The 17,443-nt window shown below is 48.5% G+C and overlaps 1 protein-coding gene across 4 annotated transcripts in view; it reads left to right on the top strand.

Annotated features, from left to right (window-relative positions):
* Lgr6 (leucine rich repeat containing G protein-coupled receptor 6) overlaps nucleotides 1–17,443 on the top strand; it is a 122,540-nt gene that overhangs the window by 87,057 nt on the left and 18,040 nt on the right. For 3 of the 4 annotated variants that reach the window (XM_042258196.2, XM_006982452.4, XM_042258194.1), the window contains 4 exons: nucleotides 12,887–12,955; nucleotides 15,156–15,227; nucleotides 15,430–15,501; nucleotides 17,094–17,162. In XM_042258196.2, the coding sequence (XP_042114130.1) occupies nucleotides 12,887–12,955; nucleotides 15,156–15,227; nucleotides 15,430–15,501; nucleotides 17,094–17,162 (282 nt within the window). The remainder of the gene's footprint in view (nucleotides 1–12,886; nucleotides 12,956–15,155; nucleotides 15,228–15,429; nucleotides 15,502–17,093; nucleotides 17,163–17,443) is intronic. The other variant, XM_042258192.2, reaches the window with a different exon arrangement.

Below are 17,443 nucleotides of genomic sequence, written 5' to 3'. Positions count from 1 at the left end.
AATGATAGTCAAGGCTTTTAATTGTTGCATAATTGGCGCACTCAGCAGCCTTGGCTATTTCTCAGGAGCTTTCATGTGTACTTCTCGCTGGAAGGGTACTTCTCCCTCGGGCCCTGTAAATCTCTGCCACTTAGACCTCTCTCATCTCTGGCAGCAGAGGGAAGATCAAACCCCCACAATCCGGGCTGTGGTTTTGGCTCCTCTGCTGCCTTCTCTTCAGAGGGAGAGCAGCCCCCAGCTTTACCACCTGGGAGGAGGGGCCAGGTGCGGGCACGTCCCTGCGTGGCCACACAGGCGCCCAGACTAGGCACATCCAGGACACACCACGCAGCACACATCCTCGGCCGGCCTCTCTCCAGGCAGACTGCCCTCCTCACATCAGCACAGCACAGATGTACCCCACAAAATGCACCTGTGTCACCCAGCCTCTCCTGGGTTCTCAGGAATGAAGGCCGGGCTGCCCTTCTGCAGGCTGGGCCGGAAAAGCACAGGCTCTCACTTCTGCGAGCCCAGCTTTCTTCACTAATGCAAGAGGCTGCCACAGCAGGATGTGGTGGTACCTGCTTGTAATCCCAGCACTCAGAAGGTAAGAGGCAGAAAGCTCAGGAGTTCAAGGCTAGCCTGTGCTACATGAGACTCTGCCTCAAACAAAACCAAACAGAAAAAGGGCAAACTAGTCACGCACCACACACTCTTTCTTCTAAAGAGGCTTTGAGTAGAGTCTCGGGTGGGACTCTGTTATGCCCTCTGCTGCTGGGTAGAATCAGGCAGTTCCTAACAACAAACCATGCTGCATTCTGAAGAGCCTGGTATCGCCCGAAGGGATGCATCTCCCAATATGGTCGTCACCATTCCAAACCTTGCCAAGAAGCCTCAGCCACAGGCAGACCAGGCTTGCTCTGTCCTGTATCCACAGGCCTTGGATCTCCCACGGTGAGGGTGACCACCACTTTGGGAAAATTCCAAAACAGAGATGGTCTAATTCTCCATCTCTAGAGTAGCACGTCTTCTTTCCATGTTAGACCATTAAAGGCATTAGTAGCCTCAAGGGCAGGTCAGTTCTAGGACTCCATAGTTATATAGGTTGGGATATAAAAGAAATTCAGATTAAAAAAAAAAACTTTCAGGAAGATTCTCCATGAAGCCAAGTGCCAAGGCACCTTGGTCAATCATTGGGATTTCAAGTTTGGGGAACCCAGGCAGCCATGCTAGCCTGACAACCAACAGTGTTCAAAGTCCTGACTTGTATACTTAACACAAATGGGGATGGGACTCTCCATGTCTGGGAACTTGAGGCCTGTATCTTAGCAGAACCTAGGGTGAGGGTGGGTGCGGGATGCTCTGAACTATAGCACCCCACTTCCTCCAGCCCAGGTAATGATCTTGGGCCTTGTTATGACCTTGTTAGACAAATCTGGCCCAAGTGGAGCCCGAGCTGACTGGACATTTCCCTCTGGAAGAAAGCCTGAGCCTGAGTGAGAACAGAAGCCTCCTGGCTCAGCTCCTTCTCTAATCAGGACCAGCATTCAGCACGGGACTGGGAAGTGTGGCGGGCAGGGCAGACCGTTATAGAATTCCCCCCTAAAGTAAAAAAAAATGGTGCATTCCCTGTCAAGCATCCTCTACTGACATCCCAGTGATGTTTCCAAAGGACGTTCTTATTTCAACAGTAGCTGTGGCTAGAAAACGCACTCCTGTCTCTTTGTCATTGAAACCACAAATATCAACAGGTTTCGCTCTCAGCTCACTCGGAATTGGCCGTGAAAATGTCTGGCCACTCCTCAGCACTGGGCTGACCATCAGCCTCTCATCTGGAACAGAACGTCAGGCAGATTTCCACCAAGACTCTTCCAGGGCTTGGGGCATTCCAGAGAAGATCAAGGGTCAGACTTGAATCAGCAGACGTGCATTCAAACCCTGACACTGCCATCAGCATGGGGCACGTTCAAGTCACCTGACCTCTCAAAAAGCGTCAGCTGTCACAAGCAGAGAACAAGGCCAACGTTTTACAATCCAGAGGGCGTTGCAAAGTTCACATTAAATGAGGTGACTCTGAGCAGCACTCGGAGCACCAGAGGTGCCCACCTTACCTTGGTTTTCCCTTTCCTCCTCACCACTTAGTGTTGGCTGGAATGTGTCTGAAGGTGGCAGGGAGGGTGCTACCGGGAGGTATCATGTCACAGTGCCCCCATGCTGTGACTCATTACCATGATGAGTCAGAATTCTCAGGCACTCAGGACTACTGTATCAGTTTCCTGTGGCTGCCGTGACAAACTACCACAGACTTGGTGGCTTAACAAAAACATCAATTTAGTCTTCCATACTTCTAGAGGTCAGAAGTTCAAAATCAAGGGGTTGGCAGGACTGGCTACTTCTGTGGGGTTTGGGGCCGTCTATATTTTCTGCTTCTCTCCTAGCTTCTGATGGGTCCTGGCAATCCTTGGCATTCCTTGGCTTGTAGAGCCATCTTCTAGCCTCCGCCTCCATCCTCACAGAGCTTTATTTGTGCCTTCTCTTATAAAAATTCTTATCATTGGATGTAGGGCCTGCCCCGCTAACTAGGCTGACATCTGGAGATCTATCACTAGATTCTTTCTGCAAAGGTGCTGTACCCAAGGTCATCTTCACAGGTGCCAGCAGTTAGGACTGAGTTGGGAATATCTTTTGGGGAATACAGTTCAGATAGTACGGTTCCTTCCCAGCAAGCTCCGTGACAGAGGGTGTGCAGAAGTCTAGTTGAACTTTGCTGACCTTTCTCTTTCTTCTTTCTCCTCCTCCCTTTCTTTAGACAGGATCTTGCTGTGTAGCCCAGGCTGGCCCTGAACTTGCAATCACCCTATAGCAGCCTCCCTAATGCTAAGATTACAGCTATGTGTCACCACATCCATCTGTTCTGACTCCTTTCATTCTTCCTTTCTCAATTTTATTGTATTTCTTTAGTGTGTGTGTGTGTGTGTGTGTGTGTGTGTGTGTGTGTGTGTGTGTGTGTGTGTATACAAATGTTCATGTTCAGGTCAGAAGACAACTTTCAGGAGTAGGTCCTTTGATTCTACCATTTGGTTACTAGGAAGCAAACTCCATTCATTAGGCTTGGCGGCAATCACCTAAGCCATATAGCTTGCTCTTTTCTGGTTTTGTGTCTCAAGGCAAATCAAGTCACTTCACTGGTTTCTGTTGGTTTTGTTCACTTTGTCTCAAGACGGGGTCTGTCTGTTTAGTCTAGGCTGGCCTCAGACTCACAGACATCATCTTGCCTCAGTCTCCTGGAGTGCCAGGACTGCAGTTGTGAGCTACCCTGCCCAGCTTATCCCAGTTCTAACATGAATATCTTATATTTAGGAACATTAGAATTTCCTTAATAATTCAATAGCTAGTTCATCTCACATCTCATTTTTTGCCCCCCCATCCCACCCCCCCACCCCCCCGCCACACTTGTTGAGGAAGACAGGCAGGAACCGTGCATCCTCTTGTTACAATGGACAAATGGAGGCAGAGAGTAAATGACTTGTCCAAGGCCACTCAGCGAATTAAGAGGCAGGATCAGAACTCTGTTTCTCTGCTCTTGGCCCCACGTCAGCTCCTCAGACCACAAGGCCTCTTGAGGCAGGGTATCAAGGAACTCCTTCCTCTCCCATTCTTAATCATCTCACATTTGTGGGTTTATTAGCTGCAAATTTGTGGGCTTCTGTGGCTTATAGAGGAATTTATTGTTCCATATAAAACTTTTTTTTTCTGGCTTCCCCCGCAGAACCACTAATGACTTTTAACAGGCAGAAAATTGAGCTGCCCAATGAGTTTGTCTTGCGTTCTGTGACCATGACGAGTTATTAATAGTTCTTCCCAGCACGGCGTTCCCTTTCCCATCGCCCTGGCGTTGGGGGTAGCCAAGGTCGCCTCCTGTCACTGCCGCCCCTTCCTCCCTGCTGGCAAGGGAGCAAAACCTTCAGCACTGGACTTCCACTCCACCCCTCACTCCCCCAGGAACCCCAGCCAGCTGGTCTGGAATGGAGAAGGACGGGAGGTTAAGGGGTGGAGAGCTTCACCAGGGATCCTTAACAGATGCCAGGGAGAGGAAACCAAGGAGTTGGAAGACTAGCCTTTGCATATCTGGAGGAAGGAAGAGCTGGAAAGAATCAATTATCACCACTCCCTTTGCTCCTGTTGCCATGGACTCAACCATCCCACGAATACTAAGCTTCTCTTACGCACCAGAACCCATTGCAGGCTCCGTCCAAACAGGTAGGCGTCACTGACACTCGAGGATTCTAGCCCAGGAGTCTCAAGCCCCTTATCACTAACGTACTGCTCACATTCCGTTCCTTGGGATTCCAAGCCCTTAGCAATACCATACCCAGGGGCCGATTCTGTTTAGACTCTACAGAGTCTACATTCCCAGAGGCTCTCGTTGCTTTTAATACTATGAGTTTGCTAACAACTCCAACCCAGACCTCGTTCCTGAACTTCAGGCTTAAGTATCCACTAGTCAGTCCTCAATGCCCAGTAGCTACCATAGATGTCCCATGCTCTAACCTACTGATGTGCTCTGGATGTGGGCCTTGCTCACTGCAATGGTCCCTCAATCTTCAGACTGTTGAGGTCAGATGTTAGAACCTTCAGGTGCTCTGCATTAAGAGGACCCTGGTACCCAAGGTTATCTCAGGAATCTGATCAAAACCAGAAGACTAGATCCTGTTGTGGGTATGACATCTTCAGAGTGACAAGGGCTTTCTAGGTGAGGGAGATGAGTGCCTATAACATGTGATTCAAAGACCCAGGGAGAAGCCTTGGGTGTGGTGTGATGTTTCCTTTTGTTAGATAGACATGGGATGCATGAACTTCCAGCCAGCAGTAAGAGCCAAGGGAGGTGGGGAAGGCAGTGTTTAGATTCAGGGTGATGAAGTTTTTCTCAGTGTGTAGAATAGCCCCACAGTGGCTGCACTGGACAGCCAGCAAACCCAGCAAGTGCTCTACCATTGAGAACAGTCCAAGCAAAAACTGGATTCCCATCTCACCAGAATCTTGGAATTCATTCCTGCCGTGGGGGCTGATTAGACTGTATCCTTTTATCTCCTTTCCAAGCCCAGGCTTCTGCGAACCCAGGTGTTTCATTAGATCAGGAAAACAAGCAATCTCACTATGAAAGACCAGCTTCTGTTGTTAAAACCAGCCTGCTATTGCTCCGGGTATATTCTGAATGTACAACTGGCAAGGAAGAGCGTGTAGGTGGACGGAGGGCGTGCCTGGGTCTCTCAATAGAAACTGATGACAATTTTACTAATTGCTGCAGTTATTAATGGGTGGCCTTTTATGTAGGCTGTTTAGAAGGTGAAACAATGCTATTAGTCATAAAGTGTTGGTTCCTGGCTCTGCAGGCATCCGCACCATGCACGTGTAGTAGGAGTCAAGACAGGTGCTCCATCTGCGGTGTGGGAAGAGCAGTTAAGACATGCATTCACTGTGCTTGCTCGCCTTTATTCCAGGCCTTGGGAGATAAAGTGGATCAGAGTTTACAGTTTACCCAAAATGGCTGTGCATCGTGCCTCATACTATGGAGCCAGGCTCACCTACATTTCCCCATGTGCCCTTATCTGAGATCTGGTAATAAACATAAATATTAGTCTTGATAATAAAATGTAAGTGGAATCCCAATTAATGTAATTCATCTTTCTTAATTGCTATGAAAAGTAGAGAGCAACCTGAACACCTACAACTGTAGTGTGTGAGGAAGGAAGTGTGTGCCCCGTGTGCTGTGTCTAGAGAAGGAGGAGGCAAAAGGCATTGGGGTTCTTTGATCAGCTGCTGTGGGTCGGTCTCTGGGCCAGGTGACCAGGCATCTGCAATGGGTAGCCTCAACTTCAGGGCAAGAAGCACGCTGAAGAAACCAAGGTGACGTGGCTGGTAAATAGAAGTTCGACAACTTCCTACTCTCACTCGGATAACCCACAAACAAACACATGGCCTCTACATAATAATCATTTGGCTGCTGCACATTTATGAACACCCGAAGGAAGTCCTATAGACCCCTCCCCTTCACCATTTCGTCCTTCTCCTTCTCTCCGAGCCCTGCTGTTCTTAGTCTTACCAGGATCCAACGTTGGTTGGTCGAGAAAGTGTTTTAAGCCAGTGGCTAAAAGGCCTGGGTTTGCGGTCTGCCTCTAAGAACTCCAGCCACTTACCTTTTCTCTCCAAGCTCCAGTTCCCTCATCAATAAGAAGAAGATGTATGAAACCCTACCAGCTGTGTCCACTGACCCGCAGCAAGGCTCCCCAGAGATCTCAGGAGCTGGACACTCTGTGTACCCAGCTGGAAAGGAGAGGACTAGAGTTGCGGGTCCTGAAGCCTCTTAGGGCTTGGGTGGCCTTCTGAGATGCTCTGACCAACTACACAGGCTTGTCGTCCGTGTGACTGGATCTGGCTGAAAACCGCTAAGCAGGTGAAGGGGAGGATTAGTCACGGGCAGCTGCAGCTTCCAGACCAAGCTCCAGGTGGAGATGGGGATGGTTTCTCTTTAAACTTAGCCCTTCCCCATTTGCTTTTAGCTCCTGCAAGGAGTGAACAGAACAATGAACTCTTCTCGGGCTTCTGGATGATTCTAGGGACTATTAAAGATAATGGACTAGAAAGCCATAGACCCACGGACGAGTTTTCTATCAGAAGTTTAGAGCATCATAAGGGTCAGACTAAGCCGTGGTTTCCAAGGGTAGAGTAGATTCCCAAAGGGCTGGAATGCTGCCCTGAACCAGCCAGTCCCAAGGCTAAAGGGGTCTCCATCATGTGGTCTTGTGCAATGGTCTCAAATGATAATCTTTGCCAATGGACATTCACATATGTAGCCCTGTACCTGGATTACAGGGTATCCAAAATAGCACTCAGGTGCTCCCTGACCTCACCAACTTCCTCATGGAGGGGTGGTATACATGCAGATAAACTCACTGTGCTCTTGGCCTGTCTGGACTCCAATCCCAGCTATTACATTATGAGATGCACAGCTGTGGCCAAATGACCGCCTGTCTCGTGCTCAGTTTCCTATCTCCAAAATGAAGGCAATAACAGTGCTTACTTCCAAGGGAATGGCAGGAATTGAATGGATTAATATATACACACCTCCAAGAAGCATGACCCTTCCACAGTAATGACTATTATTACCAAGACAATCATCATCACCGATGAATGTCTTGCCTACTGACGAAGAAAGCACCAGAAAACCGCTGAGAGAGTGAGTGACTCATTCTAACTGTAGGGATGAGGTTGAGTCCATGGAGAAAGGTATATTTGAACCCAATTGCAAAGAATGAGTAACACTTCCACAGCTGAGGATGGAGAGAAAGGGCATTCCAGGCTGAAGGCAGGAGTGGTCCCGGCAAAAACACAAAGATAGGAAAACACATGCAGGGTTGGAAATGCAGATGAAGCAACATTAAGGAATTTGGGCTTTGTTTTGTCTTTTTGCTAAAAAGCCCTTTTAGACTTTTCAATGTAGGAGAGTGACCGAGTCAGATTTGTGTTTTAAAAAGCTCTTTCTGGCAGATGTGTAGTAATTAAGAGTGTAGACTCCAGACTCTGGCCATCAGGGTTCAAATCCTAGCTGTGATACCAGATTTGTTAAGATAGGCGAAATTGCTGTGTGTAATGGCTCACACAGTAGAAGCTTGTTTTTGTTTTGTTTTGTGGGGTGGTTGTTTGTTTGTTTCCTAGATTATGTAGCAGTTCCAGGAGAATTTGGGGGGGCGGGGGCGGGATGTGACATTTTCTCCATACAGTGACTCAGGAACCTGGGTTCTTGCCATTCTAGAGCATTTAGCTGATGGTAAGATAGACAGACCATGGAGGAGAAAAGCCTGGTATTGTATAAAAACCAGGGTGAGAAAAGGCAGATAAAAATTTGGCCTACCTTCCTGGGGGAGAATCTGGTCATGTAGCCACACCCACTGCAAGGGAAGCTGGGAAATATACTCTTACTATGTTTTTGGATATTATTTTCTGTTAGGCCATCCAATAGATTTTCCTGTAATGGTAGGAATGTTCTATATCTGCGTTTTTAATACAATAGCTGCTAGCCATATGTTGCTATAGAACACTTGAAATGTGGCTACTAGAACTGAGATTAAAATTTTGTTTACTTATAATTAAATAGCCACATGTGGCCAGTGGCTGTGGTATTGGACAGTGCAATTACAGAACAAAGGGAGGAGGAATTGGGGCAAATAGGCAGTCATCTCCACAGGAGTCACTTGCTAGGCATTGATGATTAAGCAAAATGGTATGTTTTCTCACTTCCCTCAACTGGTGAAAAGGGTGTAGGAAGAGAACGCATCTCTCCAGACTGTTGGAGGATGGGCATCATTCAGTCAAAGCCCCACAGTGAGCTCTCTATCTATCTATGGCCGGAAGGCAGGGACAGTAAGTGGCAATCCATGAGGGTCAGCGTCCCTTCCCTCTACATATTTCCACATGCTTCAGTGGAGCTACACCACTCACTTCTCTCCAAAATGTTCCGTCTCCTCTGAATTGTGTTCTCCAAACCTAGTTCAAAATTCCATTCCCACACAGTCAGTCCTTCAGGTGTGGTCTCTCCAGTGCGACAGCCCTGATGCTTTGTGCGTTCTCCAGGACCTGAAGCACTGTACTGAGGGAGCTCATCCTAGCTCATGCGTGTAGCTGAATATTACTTATAAACTGTCTGGTCATTAGCTTGGAACTGCCATTGACTAGCTCTTACACTTAACCTCAGCCCATTTTTGTTCATCTATATGTAGTCACGTGGTCCGTAGCTTTACCTGTGTGCCGTTACACGCTGCTCGCTGGGCTGTGGGCTGGCATCTCCTGACTCAGCCTTCTTCTTCCCAGAATTCTCCTTGTCTGCTTATCCCACCTATACTATACTTCCTGCCTGGCTACTGGCCAATCAGTGTTTTATTAAACCAGTGTACAAAAGCATTATTCCACAGCACTTGCATTTGTCTAGACAGATGTGCTTTTTTCCATCTCTCTATCTTCCACTCTGCCCAGCAGAATTCTTGGTGTCTCTTGCATTGAGTTGAATCCATCGGGTGCAGAGAGGGTTACAAGGACAGTCCCTGGACAACTAGAGCCAGATTCCATCTACATGGCACCAAACAAAGCTAGAGTGTGGCGACTTCTCAGGTCACTAAATCTATGTAGACATCCCAGCACAGCCACCTCACTGGTAAGGAGTTTGCCGAGTTCTTTTGGACATTTATACAACTTTTCTTCTCCCACGTTTCTCTGTAAAAATAGCCTTCTAGTTTGCTTGCCTTTTCCTGCTGTCTGTCTACTCCTGGCAAAGTTCCTGACCAAAAACTGCCAAGGAGAACTGGAACCACTCAATTTGGCAGCCTGGACATGGGTCCAATGAGCTGTGTAAGTGCTCTCTGAGAACAAAGCCACACAGGACACATTCCATGGTCTCTGTGGCTCGGGGTGACCCTCACTGTCACTCTAGACTATCTTGTGTCATTTTGACAACGACCTAAAAAAAATCTCAAGAATGTGCCTCAAAATACCCTGAATTCTCATGAGTTTACTGATTTTTAAGGAAAAAAAATTATTAAGCTTATTTAGAGCTTTTCAATTATTCATTCAACACATACTTGTTGAGGTCCTGCTCTGCGTCAGATATTATTCTGGTGTTTAAAATGTGAAACAGACAAGATTCTTGCATTCAAGGAGCTTTTGTTCTGGTTGGGTAGGAAGAAAATAAATATGTCATGTGCCAATAAGTTCCGAAGGCAAAGACATGAGGGTGTCTCTTGTGACATAAAAAACACTCAAATCACTTAGTGTCCTAACATAGCACCTTCTTGTTGCTTGTGAGTCCATGGCCTGGCTGGGCCCCCTGGGCTCATCCAGGAGGTAGCAGTCCCTGGAGGCTCAGCAAGGGCTAAGGAGCCTACTAGGAGGGGTCGGGCTAAGCCTCACGCACTTACTGGCTGCCTCGCTGCTGGCTGTCAGCTCGACCTCTCCACATAGCTCACACAGCTCACCCATGAGTCCAGCCTGGGCTTCCTTACAACGTGGAGTGAGGATTCGTAGGTTGTGAAGGCAGAGACTGCAAGGCTCTTATGACTTAGGGCCAGGTCACGCCGTGTTACCTCTATCTTGTATTGGTCACTGCCATTGAGAAGGTCAGGCCCATCTTCAGAGTGTCATATCTTTGCTACTTATGAAAACCACCATTCTTCGTGGGCCAGCATCGAGAATTTCTGAAGGAATGGAGCCATGTTAAAAGGGGGCACTTGATTCTGAAACAGTGAGATATGAAGACGAAGCAGCTATGCGCGGCCACATTTTGAGAGGAGAAACTGAGGAGTGTTTGAGGTGCGTTGCAATGTAGTATAAAGGCGTAGTGAGGTACAGGGTGTGTTTGAAATACACCTGAGAAAGCGTCTCTGAAGAGGGGCAATCTAGAGAAAGACCTGGGTGAAGTAAGTAAGTAGGCCATACAAATATCTAGGGGAAGGATATTCCAGGCAGAGGGAATAGATAGCAACCAAAGGTTCTCAGGTTAGACTGCTGCAATTCTTTTTGTTAGAGATACTTCTATTACCTCTAATATTAATATTCCATATGAAGCATTTTGAATGAAGATATATCCTTTTTATTTATGGAAAATGTAATTTTGTGGGCAACAATGGAGGATTCCTAAAGGAACTGAACGAAGATCCAAGGGGGCCTTGACTTTAAAACACTGAGATGTGACAACAAACCGTTTATGGAGTTGGAGACCAAAACATGTCTGCCTCTTCCCCCTGCTGCCTACACACTCCGCACTCCTCACCTGACGCACTGGGTGACTTGTGCTGTCCTTGGCTGAACCTCAGAGTTAGAAAAGTCCCCTTGGTTTCCAGTCTCGGTAGGTCGGCCTTCAGGCATCCCGCACGCCGCTTGTCCCCAGCCTTGCCCCTCACACAGCCTGTGGGAGCATCTCTGTGAGCAAACCAAACTGGGAGACCTGGGAGACCAATGCTGCTCCTGTCTTACCAAAGGACAGGGCAGTGCAGAGGGGTTTTCTGGTCTAATGACCGCTATCGATAGGGCAGTCTGAGGGTAATGGGCAATTAGTCTCTGTGTAGAGGGGACAATTATCTAGCTCACTGGCTGCCAGATGCTTGTCGCTGCTCCTCTGGCCTCCTAGGCTGGCTTCCTGGCTCTACCTGCGGCCTATTAAGTGGAATGACCCTCCCATGCAGAATAGCCTGTCATTATCTCTGTGTTAACGTGGCATTTATCCCCCCAAACTCTGCCAGGGTACTTTGCAATCAAAAGACTTCCACATAGCCCCCTGCTTTGGCCTCGGACAACCATTAAAGTTGTCAGGGCAGGGATGGCTTTAAAACGCTGAAAAGTTGGACCAGGGTCTTCCCTGAAAGGGTCAGTTGATATCCCAGGAGTTGACACTCTCACGTGTGTCCCAAAGCCTGGGACTGCGCACCTCAGACACAGGATTTGGGAGGCATCAAGGCACCCCCCCCCACACACACACACCCAAGTCAGGCACGGCACACATAGGCTAACTCATTGGCGGCTTAGTGCCAAGACTGAAGTTGACTTTTTGAGAGTTGCTGTCTCTCCTAAAGTCCATGACAGCCCTGACAGACAGGGAATCCTACCACACGATGAGATAACACTTTCGGGAAGTCCTCTGAGACTGCTTTCCCCAGAAAGCAGCAAAGGGAATTGTAAGAAAGCGCAGTCACACAAGTCGGCAAAGAAATGGTCACTCTTCTTCACCGTTCCTCTCAAAGCTCAAGCCCCCCCCACTTCCTGCAGGCGTCACTGCCTTTGGGTTTATCTACTTGTCACAAGCATTTCTGAGTGTGTCTGAGGAAAATAAAATTAACCCCCAGCCTGCCCCATTTCTCCTCCCTTTACCCTATCATTGCTGCCCAAGGGCACAAACCAAAAAGTCCCTTGAAGGAGTGAGGGGTGGGCGGGTGGGTGGGCGGGGAAAGCTGTGATTGCTTATGGGTCCAGTCAGTATTTGACTTCTATTACCTAAAAGGATGCTACTATGAGTATCTTTATCCAGATATCTTCACACTCAGGTGTGGACTTTCCTGTAGGATAAAAGCTGTAAGAGAGCCTGATTTTGTGAATTTCAACGTGAAAAGATATCCGATTGTTAGAAGTTGTGCACATTTAGTTTATTAGCAAGCTTGCCTCCCCTCATCCTTGCCAACTTGGCTTGCTGCCCCGCCAAAAACGTTCTTTCATTGTTTTCTGATTATGCGTGTGATAAGTGTTCCCTGTGTAAAATAAAAAATGGCAACTGCAGCTAAATGAAGAGAAAGGAAAGATTAACTCCCGTGCCGCCATCCAGAGGTAAAAATCAGCCACATGTGATGACACACAGCCATAACTCCGACACTTTGGAGTCTAAAGCTGAAGGATCAAAAATTCAAGGCCATCTGAGATACCCAGGGAGATTCCATCTCACAACAGCAGAGGCTGTCGCTAAGGTAGCTGTAATCTGAAGAACTTTCTGGAATCACTAGAGCTAGTAACATGTTAAAGATCACTTCCATCTCTCTTTTCTTCCATCCCATGAATCCAAAGACCTAAAACAGACCTTCCTGAGATTTGTAGAGATTGTCCTGAGGTAGGCAGTTCCAGATATGCACACCCCTAAAATGTGTCCCTACTCAAAACAGTTCTGCTGCCAGGAAGGCTCCAAGCCTGGGGATTTGTGGAGCAGGAACGGAGTACAAACATTCAGAAAATGTGTTTTCAGACCTTGGCAGCTGGATCCAACAGATTGGAAAACCCATCTCCTGGGCCAATCCTATAGCCAAGTTTCCATGTCTCAGGGACCCTGACATGCCCTGTTAAGCCTCTGAGTTAATGGCTGTTCCACTTTCCATTCCAGAGACCTGAACTATAATGAGCTACAGGAATTCCCCGTGGCCATCCGGACCCTGGGCAGGCTGCAGGAACTGTAAGATCTTCTGTTGGTGTGTTCTGGGGGTGCTTCTTCCAGGGGCAGAGGCCAGCTAACTCACCAAATCACCTCCCATAGTCCTTGTGACTGGTCCTTATAAAAGCTGTGGCTGGAAACCCTTCATAGCCCCGAGAGCAGCTCATGGTAGTCACAGCTCTTGGAAGTTTGGCTTTGAACGTTTCTTGGGGGCGCAACATCAGCATAAATGGCCCTAGGTCCCTCAAGCCTGGGAACATACATGGACGAAACCATCTCTTGCAGCTTGGACCTGGCACTGCCCTGGCTATATATCTGAAGAAGAATTAGAAGGAGGCTGGTTTAAAGGGTCACTCTTTATTACCATCCCTAGAAGGATTAGAAAATTGTCTCTGGAGCCCCATGGCCATTTATTATTATTATCATTTCAGTTGTGTGTGAACATGCATGCATGAGTGTGCATGATGTATGCATGGGGTGGGGATACACATGCCATAGCATATGTGTGGAGGTCAGAAGACAACTTCGTGGAGCCAATCTCTCCTCCTATATTTATATAGGTTCCAGGTCTTGAACTCAGGTTGCCCGGCTTGCGTGGCAAGCACTTTTACCTGCTGAACAATCTCATTTTCCCAACCATTTGTTATTCTATTTAAATATGCACTAGACTGGGTTCTCTGTTTGGTGTTAAGACAAACCAAGGGTAAGATAGACATGGGATCCTCTAAAAAGGATCCTGCAGCCTCATCCATGACACAAAGGAGCATTCATGAAACAGGAACAGGACAAAGCAACATACAATTTCAGCCTTAAATTGTGGTATACTATTGGCTAAAACAGCCATGGAAATTCAGAGTAGCAGACAGCTCACTGTAGACTGAGGTCTGTTGAGACTGGTCTCCAAGGATGAGTGGGATTCAGGTGGCAATGATGACGGAAGAGAATAGGTATTTTAGTCAGCAGAGGGGTACAAACGTGGTCCTGACAGGAAGAGGTTAAGGTAAAGGATGCCCACAAAGGGATACCAAGCTTGATGGGGTGTGCTCAGCGACCTCAGAAGTCTAACATATAGACCAGAATCCAATTAAGGGGACATGAAGGTTCATGACTTTTTCTGGAGAAAAAGTATACACATTTAGGTATCAGTCCATCCATCCATCCATCCATCCATCCATCCATCCATCCATCCATCCATCCATCCATCCATCCATTCATCCATCCATCCATTCAATCATGCATGCATCATCTACTGAGAGAAAGCTGCTTGCAGAGAGGACCTCATCTAAATCTCTCAACCTCTCAGAGCTTGACCTAGCCCAAGACACAAAAGAGCTATTCAAACAAAAAAATTTGTCTAGAAGGAATGGAGGAAGCAACAAGCCTGGGTGGGCAGCATCGGCCAGAGACACCTGAGGATGAACTGTGAGTGACAAAGCATGAGTGAAAGGAATGCTGGGACAGCAGGAGATGGGAAGAAGTGAGCAGATGCCAGGGCTCGCAAAGTCAGAGGCTTGCAGTAGGAAGGGGATGTCAGGAGGCCCGCTCAAACTGGGCTGTGTGATTTTCAGCCCAGCAGGTTGGTTCTTGGGAAAGTGTCACAGCAACCCGAACTCACCGCTCTTGGCTTCCAGACCCCAGACACTTGGTGGGGTACTCCATTGCTCACAGACGCCATCCACAGACATTTAACGCCTCTGCTGCTCTGCCCCTTCTGTGTTTGTTCACTTCAGGAAGAGCCTTCCTCACCCAGGATCCCCTGGAAGTTCTTTTCTTTCTTTACGCTCCTTTTCCTTCCACACACCTATGGCTTCCTCTGTGGGGACCTACCATGGCTTCTGCCACACATGACCAAGGACTGGGTCCCTTCCTTAGGACCTGAGCTCAACTACTTACTCTGGAATTATTTATTCTCATAGGCTTTCTGAGACCTGGGAACTGTCCCCACTTCCTCCCAACACACACACACACACACACACACACACACACACACACACACACACACACACACACACACACACACGCACGCACCAGGAAAGGCTGAGTATACTGTGGAACAGAGAAGAAAGTTCACAGGCAGTATTGGAGGCTGAGATTTCCAGACTGAGATCCCTGTGATGTCAGGACCTGTCTAGTCAACGGTCAGAAAGCCCCGTGGAATTCCATGCTCTTCCTCTCCACACCTCTCTCCCAGTCCTCACTGATCCCCGGTGCTGTCTTCCAGGGGTTTCCATAACAACAACATCAAGGCTATCCCAGAGAAGGCCTTCATGGGCAACCCCCTCCTACAAACAATGTGAGTGCCGCCCCTGCTTCTGCTGTTGTGTGTTTTAAAGGATGGAGGTTGTGGGGGCGGAGAGAAGGGATGCCCCAGAAAGAGCCAGGGAGGCAGGAATGTGGGAGAGCTGTTATCCTCTTTTGAGTCCCCGCCACTGAAAACAGTAGGGACCTGAAAAGAAGTGAGCATCTGAACTGGGGCTCGGGTCTTTTTCTTCCAGACATTTTTATGACAACCCAATCCAGTTTGTGGGAAGGTCGGCATTCCAGTACCTGTCTAAACTGCACACGCTGTAAGTGGGCACCCGAGGTCACTGCTTGGTGCTGCCCTCGGGACTTCTCCCCTATTCCCTCCTGGTTGCCCTCTCCTGCCCTCTGCCTGTGACCTCTCTTGGCCAGGCACCGCTCAGCCGGAAGGAGAGGCCTTCGGGGCTCTAGATGGTAACACTTTCTCAGACCTGTCCCCAGACCCGCTGGAGCTTAACGGTCTCCCTCCACCTTAGCACCTGTTTTCTTCTTCCCGTATCTCACATGATGAAGACAGCCCTTCTTGCTACCCCGGGGCCCCTTCTTTGACCTTTTTGGTTTTTATTTGGCTTGTGGTAGTTGGCCCCTACATACCCACAGGGAGAGGAGTGGACAGGGCTGAGGTTCTGGATTCTGTGTGTCCTCCAGGCTGCTTCTCCAGTGCCCTGCGGCACAGCTTCCTGTGCCATCTAGCTTCCTGTGCCATCTTTCTCACGCTGAGCCTGAAGGCAGTCCTTTGTTTCCTTCCCCCACTCTTCCAACTCCAAGGTCCCACCCACTTCTTAAAAAAAAAAAAAAGAAGCTTCCGTGGACTGTTTACAGCATCCTGCGGCCTCACTCTGCACAGCTAACCTCCTCCAGGCACACGGTTCGGTCCCATGTTTCCAATGGCATTTCCTCTTCACCCCAACCTGTGAGGTAGGGACGTCCGGTCCATTTCACAGATGAAGCCTGAGGTGCTCAGGTACTGACCGGGCATGAGCCCAGGCCCTTAACTTCTGTTACCGGCTCATTGCTGGATGCCACTCTGCCCCCTCAGGGTCTCTCACACACTGTGTGTTGGTTTGTGACAGGGTGTCATGTGGCCAAGGCTAGCCTTCAACGCCTGATCCTCCAGCTTCCACTCTCCAAGGGCTAAGATTAAAGGCATGTGACATTTCTCTCAACACTTTCCTTTTTAAGTAAACATTTCTGCCAGGAGTGGTGGCACATACTCATAATGTTAGTGCTCTGGAGGTAAAGGCAGGAAGATCAGGGGTTCAAGGCTAACTTCTGCTATATAATGAGTTTGAAACCAATCTGGGCTACAGGAGTCCCCATATCAAAGCCAAACAATCACAACATGGAACATTTCCCATGTCCCTTGTCTGGGTTTGGTTCTGTCTTTTTACAAAGCCAAAGGCCTCAATGCTGAAGTCGCTGGGCTCGGTCTCAGCACTTCTGGGCTTGGCAGGGCTGTATCAATTTAAGAAAGTGATTGGGAGCTGGGCATGGGGATACATGCCTTTAATCCCAGCACTCAAGAGGCAGAGACAGGTGGATCTCTATAAGTTAGAGGCTAGCCTGGTCTAGATAGTGTGTGCCAGGACAGCCAGCCAGTCTCTCTATATAAAAGAGAGACTATGTCTCAAAAATAACAACAACAACAACAACAACAACAAAAAAAAAACAGACAAGTTATTGGACCCTGCTAAGCATGGTTCAACTTCCAACGGGACCAGAGCAGCTTATTTGAAGGAGGCTTGGGGAAGATGACATTTCCCCAAAAGGTGGAGACCCTGAGCAGAAGGCTGAGGCTGAGAGCACAGATGTTGACATGCCTAACCCACCCTCCAGAGCCTGTTTTCTCTGTTTGCAGATCCTTGAATGGTGCCACTGACATCCAGGAGTTCCCAGACCTCAAAGGCACCACTAGCCTGGAGATCCTGTGAGTGGATTCCCTCTCCCTCCTCTGGGGACTCCTCCACCTCCCTTCATCTGGAAGGCTGTCCAGGCCCCAGGCCCCTCCTGCTACCCCTCCTCGGGTCTGCCTCGGCTACTGGCTCAGCCCCAGGGCCTTGGCCATCTCCAGATGTGGCGCTGCCTCCAGGCAAGGCAGGGGCAGCAGGATGTGGGGAGGAGGCTGGCATTCCACTGTTGTGCTTAGATTCGTCAGGTCTGGTTTCAGAGCTCCCATTCCGGAGCCATGGAGCAAGAGGACACAGAATG

This window comes from Peromyscus maniculatus, chromosome 11 (assembly GCF_049852395.1).
Source record: "Peromyscus maniculatus bairdii isolate BWxNUB_F1_BW_parent chromosome 11, HU_Pman_BW_mat_3.1, whole genome shotgun sequence".
Taxonomy (NCBI): Eukaryota; Metazoa; Chordata; class Mammalia; order Rodentia; family Cricetidae; genus Peromyscus; species Peromyscus maniculatus.
The sequence above is the reverse complement of the archived record's forward strand: the minus strand, read 5'-3'. Positions and strand labels throughout refer to the sequence as shown.